This window comes from Cololabis saira, chromosome 24 (genome assembly GCF_033807715.1).
Source record: "Cololabis saira isolate AMF1-May2022 chromosome 24, fColSai1.1, whole genome shotgun sequence".
Taxonomy (NCBI): domain Eukaryota; kingdom Metazoa; phylum Chordata; class Actinopteri; order Beloniformes; family Belonidae; genus Cololabis; species Cololabis saira.
In genome coordinates this window covers 6,023,628-6,033,277 of record NC_084610.1, presented here as the reverse complement: position 1 = coordinate 6,033,277, position 9,650 = coordinate 6,023,628, and the positions used below count along the sequence as shown (strand labels likewise).

The 9,650-nt window shown below is 42.6% G+C and overlaps 1 protein-coding gene across 1 annotated transcript in view; it reads right to left on the bottom strand.

Annotated features, from left to right (window-relative positions):
• Positions 1-485: 485 nt before the first annotated feature.
• The window catches only part of tns1a (tensin 1a), a 116,449-nt gene continuing 107,284 nt past the window's right edge, over positions 486-9,650 (bottom strand). The window contains exons 25-35 of the mRNA XM_061716067.1: positions 8,335-8,879; positions 8,145-8,231; positions 5,965-6,093; positions 5,789-5,884; positions 5,608-5,685; positions 5,435-5,506; positions 4,844-4,870; positions 4,433-4,601; positions 3,662-3,730; positions 3,556-3,585; positions 486-1,771 (exon numbers count right to left, since the gene is read on the bottom strand). Of these exons, the coding sequence (XP_061572051.1) occupies positions 1,642-1,771; positions 3,556-3,585; positions 3,662-3,730; positions 4,433-4,601; positions 4,844-4,870; positions 5,435-5,506; positions 5,608-5,685; positions 5,789-5,884; positions 5,965-6,093; positions 8,145-8,231; positions 8,335-8,879 (1,432 nt within the window). The 3' untranslated portion in view covers positions 486-1,641. The remainder of the gene's footprint in view (positions 1,772-3,555; positions 3,586-3,661; positions 3,731-4,432; positions 4,602-4,843; positions 4,871-5,434; positions 5,507-5,607; positions 5,686-5,788; positions 5,885-5,964; positions 6,094-8,144; positions 8,232-8,334; positions 8,880-9,650) is intronic.

Below are 9,650 nucleotides of genomic sequence, written 5' to 3'. Positions count from 1 at the left end.
TAAGTTTTTTTTTCTCAACCCATTATTCTTTATCTAGACTGTACAATATATGTATATATGAGTAATCATGAGGGACCAAAGCAACAAAAATAAATACTTTTTTGCTATGTCACCTTTCAAAGAAGTATATCTATGTACATTTATATCAATATCAGTTCTCCTTAGCTTATTGTGAATGGTTGAGCACGTGTTCAACAAGCAGGCATTGTGCACATTGTGTGTAGGTGTGTGTTTCAACCTTTTTTTGCTCTAAAAGGTATCTAAATGTAGTTTCTAACAACACTGTGGAACAAAAAAACGTGATACAGTGAAAGGTAACCCTGGCTCAAATGGACCAAAGGAAGGAAAATCATCGCCAGACTACTTCGGCGATGTGTTTGTCTACTTCTTTTCAGGATTCTGAAGAGTACAAAAATGTTGTCTATTTCATGCAGTCTTTGACAAGTCATCCCGCTTCAGTGTACTTGTCTGAAGGATTTTCTTTCTTTTCTTTTTTTTTCTTTTTGTATTTTAAGCACACAGCGAAGAATGTTTTCAGTGATGGTGAATGTGAGGGAGCGAGGGTGAGGTTTCAGGACAACAACATGCATAAAGAACAGTGCATAGGTCCAGGTCATTGGGCCAGTCCCCGGTGGTGTCCAGTGTTTTCGGTGGCAGCGTCTTATCAACAGATCCACTACTGCAAGCAGGTGCTGATGGGAAAAAGTCTGAGAGTGCAAGCCTGAAGAAATGGCGCCACCGTGTGGACGAGCAGTTTTCTTCCTCTCTCCGTACGCCATGCTACAGATCAGGCGTGGGATGCGAATGTGGCAGCGCCGATACCGAGTGTGGCGATCATAGCATGGAGTTTGTTGTTTTTTTCCTTTTTTTTTCTTTTTTTAAATTTCATTTTAGAGTCAGGTCTGCCATGCGCAGTTTAGATCAGTTGTTGTTTCACTGCAGAGCCCTTTCCAACACACAGCAGACCCAGAAATGACCTCTCGAAGGGTTTCACGATAACATTTGTGGAAAGAAGAAGAACCAAGCTTAAAGATCAAGCTAACATGCAAAATGTCTCCAGACATTGTTTTGCTAAAAGCCATCAAGGCCAACTTTTTTTTTTCCTGAAGTTCAAGAAGAAACAAGATTTCTTTTTCTTTTTTTTTTCTTTTGTTCAACACTTCATCTTTTAAAAAGAGGAAATAATAATGGCTTAATAGCTACATTATTCTTGCACTTGTATTGCAACTACCTTTGGTAAATCAATCAACAGAAATCAACAAATAACCCCCCCTGAAACGTACGAGTCCTCACATGTTCCCCTGACATGGTTCCTTTAGTCTTTAGCTAACTTTTTTCAGCCCTGTGAATAAATCTTCTCCCTCCACGTTTGTCACCTGCACTGCTCCACACCACAACATCCTCTATCCCGCCTCTGAATCCGCGGCAAAGCCTTCAAAAAGAGACAACTTCCGGAAAGAGACAAACCAGCAAAGGCAGGGAGGAAGAAGGACAGAAGGGAAACAGAAACAAACCAAGAGGAAACAGAAAAAAAAAAGAGAAGAGAACATCATCACAGTCCTGGCGAAAAAAAACGACACCGACAGGGACGACGACGGAAAGTTGCAAAAACGGCCACTGCCGTTTGGGCGTCGGAGGGTTTCACCGGCTCATCGTCTTGGAGACGAAGCTGACGATGGCAGAGGCCGGCTGGTCCGGGTCCAGCTCGGCGAACAGGTGGCTGACGTTGTCTGTTGTGCTTCCTTGTTTCCTCGCGACGAATCCAAACAGCCTGAAAATCAGGAAACATATGATTGAATTCAGTATTTTAATGCTGATATTCAAAAGCTCTGCTTTTCCTCCATTTCTGAGAAGTGACTGCAACAGCAAATATATATATACAGTTAGGTCCATAAATATTTGGACACTGACACAATTTTCAGTATTCCAGCTCTGTATAACACCACAATGGATTTGAAATGAAACAATCAAGATGTGCTTCAAGTGCAGACTTTCAGCTTTAATTTGAAGGTATTTACATCCAAATCAGGTGAACGGTGTAGGAATTACAACACATTTTATATGTACCTTCCACTTTTTAAGGGACCAAAAGTAATTGGACAACTAACATAATCATACATCAAATTGTCAATTTTTAATATTTTGTTGCAAATCCTTTGCAGTCGATGACAGCCTGAAGTCTGGAACCCATAGACATCACCAGACGCTGGGTTTCGTCCCTGGTGATGCTCTGCCAGGCCTCTGCTGCAGCCGTCTTCAGTTCCTGCTTGTTCTTTGGGCATTTTCCCTTCAGTTTTGCCTTCAGCAAGTGAAATGCATGCTCAATCGGATTCAGGTCAGGTGATTGACTTGGCCATTGCAGAACATTTGACTTCTTTGCCTCTTTGGTTGCTTTCGCAGTATGCTTCGGGTCATTGTCCATCTGCATTGTGAAGCGCCGACCAATGAATTTTGAAGCATTTGGCTGAATATGAGCAGATAATATTGCCCGAAACACTTCAGAATTCATTCTGCTGCTTTTGTCAGCTGCCACATCATCAATAAATATAAGAGAAGACTTCACCAGAGGAAATACAGAGGAAATACAGATGGGTTACACAAGGTAAACCGTTGGTGAGCCTCAAAAACAGGAAAGCCAGATTAAAGTGAACAGTTCCTTCCCTTCTCCATACTCTTCTCTTTCCATCATTGTGGTACAAGTTGATCTTTGTCTCATCTGTCCATAAGATGTTGTTCCAGAACTGCATTGGCTCTTTTAGACGTTTCTTAGCTAACTTTAATCTGGCCTTCCTGTTTTTGAGGCTCACCAATGGTTTACACCTTGTGTAACCCATCTGTATTTCCTCTGTATTTCCTCTGGTGAAGTCTTCTCTTATATTTATTGATGATGTAGCAGCTGACAAAAGCAGCAGAATGAATTCTGAAGTGTTTCGGGCAATATTATCTGCTCATATTCAGCCAAATGCTTCAAAATTCATTGGTCGGCGCTTCACAATGCAGATGGACAATGACCCGAAGCATACTGCGAAAGCAACCAAAGAGGCAAAGAAGTCAAATGTTCTGCAATGGCCAAGTCAATCACCTGACCTGAATCCGATTGAGCATGCATTTCACTTGCTGAAGGCAAAACTGAAGGGAAAATGCCCAAAGAACAAGCAGGAACTGAAGACGGCTGCAGCAGAGGCCTGGCAGAGCATCACCAGGGACGAAACCCAGCGTCTGGTGATGTCTATGGGTTCCAGACTTCAGGCTGTCATCGACTGCAAAGGATTTGCAACAAAATATTAAAAATTGACAATTTGATGTATGATTATGTTAGTTGTCCAATTACTTTTGGTCCCTTAAAAAGTGGAAGGTACATATAAAATGTGTTGTAATTCCTACACCGTTCACCTGATTTGGATGTAAATACCTTCAAATTAAAGCTGAAAGTCTGCACTTGAAGCACATCTTGATTGTTTCATTTCAAATCCATTGTGGTGTTGTACAGAGCTGGAATACTGAAAATTGTGTCAGTGTCCAAATATTTATGGACCTAACTGTATATACACTTACTTCACTGAGCCGCCTCCTTCTTTGCCCCATCTATGGAAATAAACAACAAGAATTAGTTTTATTTTTGCTCAAGTTATTAACAAATGCTCAGGAAAGAGGTTCTTACTTTCTGTTCTGGGGGTCAATGTCACAGAAAGTTACTGTGTTGATGGGATAATGTCGCCTGAAGAAAATCCTGCAAAACAAATAGTATTTCTTTCAGGAAATAAAACTTGTTAAGTGTTTTATCAGAGTTTTATAAAGTCTATGTTGCAAATGTAAGCCCTTTCAGGTGTAGACTATACAGGACTGTCTCAGAAAATTAGAATATTGTGATAAAGTTCTTTATTTTCTGTAATGCAATTAAAAAAACAAAAATGTCATACATTCTGAATTCATTACAAATCAACTGAAATATTGCAAGCCTTTTATTATTTTAATATTGCTGATTATGGCTTACAATTTAAGATTAAGATTCCCAGAATATTCTTATTTTTTGAGATAGGATATTTGAGTTTTCTTAAACTGTAAGCCATGATCAGCAATATTAAAATAATAAAAGGCTTGAAATATTTCAGTTCATTTGTAATTAATCCAGAATGTATGACATTTTTGCATTACAGAAAATAAAGGACTTCATCACAATTTTCTAATTTTCTGAGACAGTCCTGTAAGTGGTTTTGTCGTTTTCAGTGCTGCAGTCTACTAATCCGCCACTAGGGGGCGGCGAACTCCCATGCAAAATACACAGCATATGTTAACCGGAGTATCAGATTTCCTTTTAAGACTTCAAAACCACATCCAATTATTTCCTTTTTCATGTTTGTGCTTAGAATAATGATCAAAAGTAAAACAAGAAGCACTTGTTCAGGATGCCATTAGTGTGTGGGTGACTCACTTCCTGTGGCTGTCGGTGAGCGTGATGCCCTGTGTGGACACTTTGAAGTGGACGGTGGTGGCAGCAGGGAGGGGGTTGGTCGCCAGCGTCTGACTAATCGCCTTGGCGATCGCCTGAGGCCCCGTGAGAGATTCCATATCCACGGAGTTGATGTAAAGAACGTTGCACGCTGGAAAAGGACCAACACATGCCACTGGTAAATAAATACGCGTGTCGGACGAGGAAGAGAGCGTTCGAGCAGAAAACAGCAGATTTTCATGCATTACATGGAGGGCAACATGCTAAACATATTAAACTTTACCACTACTATGGTTCACTTGCAACATTTTCTTCATGCATGTGAAATATATTGTTTTGTGTTTGGATTTGAAGCATAACTGCATTCACATTCAGGAGCAAACAGGAATTTACCATGTGCTTCCTCAGGAGCCTTCTGAACTGTAAAGGGACAGTGAAAGTGTTTAAGTGAAAGAGTTGAACGGAAAGGTCCTCATGACAATCTACAGGATACTCTGGAAACATTTTTCACAGTTTTTCAGTCCTTTGCTGATCAGTTACGATGTTCAAAAGCCAGTTCTGTGTTTATTTACTTGTTTTTAATCAGTTTGGCTTCAGTTAGAACCGGTTTAAGTTCTCTAATGTCTAAAAACAAACTTCACATTAATGGACTTTGTTCCAACAGCGTCATGGTTTGGAAGAAATGCATGCTGGTTGGAATTCCAGGGAACCGCATCACCTGAGGTTTCCCTCAGATGTTCATATTCACAATCTCTTGTGGTTGTTTCTCACAAAGGGGATGTGATGATTTATTGATACATCTGTACCCTAAACCCATAATCCAGAGTGACTTGCACTGATTTATTTTACACAAACGCTAAAAGCTACAGCGTGTTGTAACAAATGAAAATACCTATAAATAATAACATGTCATTTTTAAAGAATGCCTTCAGATCAGATGAGGTTGAAACAAAGTTTGCACGGTTAAATTCCAACAAGTCTCACCTGCTCCCTGTTTGAGAAGTTCAAGAACTGGATCTGTAGGTGTAGCGAGTTCTAGCGCCTCTTCGTTTGGGTCTTTGCATGACAGAATGGAGCAGTTGTCAGACATTTATATCAGAAAAGCATTGTATTCAAGCATGTTTGGGGCTGTTCTGCATATGTTCTTGTGGGCTGACCTTTGGTGGGGATCATCAGCTTGCAGGGCAGAGCCAGCGGAGTCATGGAGTGTTGGTACACCAGAGCAGACAGACATCCTGCAAAGGCAGTAAATTCACTCCACTGAACTGGAAACACTTTTGTAGCCAGCGTTAGGCTATAATTAGACGCTACGGGGAGAAATCGGGGTTTCACGCTCACCGAAGTACGGCTCGTTGGGGCAGCCCTTCAGACGGACGCCTTTGGGGCTCGTCTCAATCAGGAAGTGCCTCACCAGCTCGTTTGTCATGTCGCCAACTAGAAACCAATAAAAGTCCCTTCACAAACTCAGATCACGAGGTCGGTTATGTAACGAGGAGGCGGGGAGACGAGGTTACCTTTCTTGTTCTGCTGGATGGTCGGCGGGGGGCAGGCCACCTTCATTGCCAGGCCGTAGGCCCCGCGGAAGGAATGGCTGTCCCTGACGATGAACGCCCCGGGCTCCCTGTCCTTCAGCAGGTTGATGGCTGATGGAGGATGGAGACAAGAGGAACACAATCAAGGTACCGGATTTTACGCACTATAAGGCCCACCTAAAAGCCTTTAATTTCCTCAAAAACCGGCAATGCGCCTTATAATCAGTGTTAGGACTAACGCATTATTTAGTAACGTGTTACAGTAACACCGTTAGTTTTGCGGTAACTAATACTCTAACGCATTACTTTTTAAATTCAGTAACGCAGTTACCGTTACCAAACGGTGCGTTACTCCGTTATTTCTGGCTACAGTGAAGCTTTTTTTCCCCACACGCGGAGACCAGAGGAAACATAGTGTGTGTGCTTTCAAAAACATGACGGTCATGGCGAGCCAAGAGAAGGAGAGTTTCGCAATGTGGAGATATTGTCATTACAGTTTTTCGCAGGGGTTACGTTCCAAAAAGAACCCGTGATAAGTGAAATTCTTTTTACAATTATTATAGAAGGTATTCCACTGCTCTTCTGAGCCGCTGCATCCCAACTCTGTAGCGTCTTTTTATCCTAAAGCCATCGGTGCAGGTGTGTTTTTTCGAGAGAAGAAAATAGTTATGGGTCGTTTTGTCGCTTTTTTTGTTCTGGGCAAAAAGATTCTTATAAACCAACATGCCACCATTGGTTATTATATTTGAGGATTGTAATGAACTATTCATTCAAAGAGTCCCGTTCTTCAGTTGCTGCTGAAGCTCATTGGCCGTTCTCAGCATTGTTGCTAAGCGACCAACGTTATTGACACAGGAAGTGAAGAAGCGGGGAGACTGTCTTTAGCCAATCAGAATGCAGAACACGATTCACAATGTAAATCCATACAGTACCTGCTGAAATGAAGGCTAGAGAGGCATTAATGGGAGCATTTAAAAAAATGTTTTTATTTAAAGTAACTAAATAGTTACTTTTCATAGTAACGCATTACTTTTTGGTCTAAGTAACTGGGTTACTAACTGAGTTACTTTTTTAATGAAGTAACTAGTAACGGTAACTAGTTACTATTTTTCAGTAACTAGCACAACACTGCTTTTAATGCAGTGTGCCTTATATGTGATCATTACGGTAATTTCTGTTAGTGGTCAGGGGGATTGTGGGTAATGTAGTCGGTGTCGCCGAAGTAACGGCGCTAAAAACAGCAGTAACGGCAGTTTCACAAAGGCAGGAATCTCCACAGACTTTCAAGACGACAGCAGCGACGCTGACTCGCATAATGACGACTGTGACAGACGGAGCCGGGACCGTTGGATGCTGCTCTCGCCCAGCTGTTCTGTTCCCACACGGAAGAAGATTTTGAAGGATTCGGGGATTGTTGGAGCCAATACGGGTGTTTTTGGTTTCTTTGGGTTGGAAGACTAGTTAAATTTGGGTGTTACTTATATACCAAGCCACAAGGGGGCAGCAATCACCTCGGTAATGAGTCACGTCACACAGTTAGGTATTAAATAGACACAGGTGTGTGGGCTCAGCGGGTTTGGGACCACACAGGGAGAATAACATCTCTTACCACACGTTAAACCGCACTTTAATGAAAAGTTATATAAACCACGGGAAAACAACATCCCACAACAAACAACAATAACGAGAGAGAGAGAGAGAGAGAGAAGACCGGCGAAGCAGACAACAAACAAACCTAAGGTGCGTGTAAAAAAATGTTATCAATCGCTCCATTCACCACCGTGGCTAATTAGTCACAACAGGGACGGTGAATGAACTGGAAAAGTTCCCTTCCGTTTTTGTTTTTGGAGTGAACAAAGTTTTCAGAAAGCTGTTTTTTATTTTGTTAATAAAGTTTGACTCACGGTACTTTTCTTCTTGTTTTTTTATGCATTTGCTGTAGCATTTTGTAGTATTTCCTGTAGCGCAGCTCCATCAGATAGATACGTAACTCAACCCCAGCCACTATAGTACAGTATCTTAGCGTATCTTATAATGCGGTGCGCTTTGTATATGAAGAGAGTTTTAAAATAGGCCATTTATTGAAGGTGGTGCGAACAGTACGGTAACTGATCAACTCAAGCAGACTTCCTGTGGGTAAATAGCGCTGAGTTGGCGCCCACCTTGCTCCCTGGAGATGTCTGGCTTGTACCAGAACTTGGAGGTGTCCTGCACAAACTTAACGTTCATCTTGATGTCCGGGTAACCATCTATTTGGATGAAAACAAACAAAACAAAAGACATTATTCAGTTTTAAGACATAAAACTTGTGTGACGTAATTGAAACAAAACAAAAAAACGTGGGGGTCTTGCCATAGATGGACTTGGAGACGTCTGGGAGCGTGTGCGAGAGGTTGGGCGTGCTGCTGCCGCTGATGGGCGCCGCCATCAGGTTCTTGTTGTCCATCCTCTCCGCGTCTCCGCTGGACATGTGTCTCTTCTCGGGCAGCTGCGGGGACACGGGGAAGGCGGGCGTGGGGGTGGGCTGGGCGCTCCCCTGGCGGGAGGCGGCGCCCAGCTCGTCGGGTGTGCTGCAGCCGCTCACGTTTACACGCCGCCCCATCAGCGGGCTCGGGGGAACGCCGCCTGCTGCCATTTTCCGGCCAATCAGAGGGCTGGAGGGCATGCCGCCGGGGGACGGGTGCCTGGCGAGGGACGGGCTGGCCTGGCCCAGGCGTCTCTGCAGGGCCGGGCTCGGCGGGGTGTTGGTGGCCACCGTGCGGTGGAGGGTGTTGGGGCTGCCGGGGACGGTGTGCACCCCCATGATGTTGACCTGCGAGCCCTCGGGGGAGGCGGGTCTGTAGGCGTACATGGAGGACGGGCTGTGGGGGGGCCCTTCGGAAGAGCCACTCCTCCTTCTGAGGAACAAAAGAGCAGTTATCACTCACTTATTACCCTTCTTGTCATTTTCTTGTCATTTGCCGATGCGCCGTGTTGTATCTCCTCAGCGTTCAGACAGATGGCTTACATAACATCACATTTACTTTCATCTACTTTGGTTGAGTCAAATCTTGAAATCCACACTTTGACTTTTTTCTCCACATTTTGACTTTTTTTCTTCACATTTTGACTTTTTTCTCCACATTTCACTTTTTTTTTAACATTTTGACTTTTTTCTCCCGATTTCAACTTTTTTCTCCACATTTTGACTTTTTTCTCTGCATTTTGACTTATTCTCCACATTTTGACTTTTTTCTCTGCATTTTGACTTATTCTCCACATTTTGACTTTTTTCTCCACATTTTGACTTTTTTCTCCACATTTTGACTTTTTTCATCATGGTCTGTAAAAGAAGCCCAAATCATGAGCCCTCCACCACCGTGTTTAACGGCTGGTGTCACGTTTTGCTGTTTGATCAAGTCCATTCCTCTGAAGGTTGGAGATAGTTTTTTAATGTTTTACCCTCCTCTTTGGCAGTGTAAATACATCCCTTAATGCTTTTATAAAGGTCTTCAAGTGTTCATAATTACATCCAGCTGGATGCAAACCACCCCTATTAAATCCTCTAGAACCAGTAGGGAGGTACTTAGTATTTCGCACAATCTTTTTGTACATTTAAAAAAATGTCTTTTGTTAAGTTCTTGTTAAATAAACAATGAAATGGTGCAAAAAGCCTTGTGTTGGTTTCA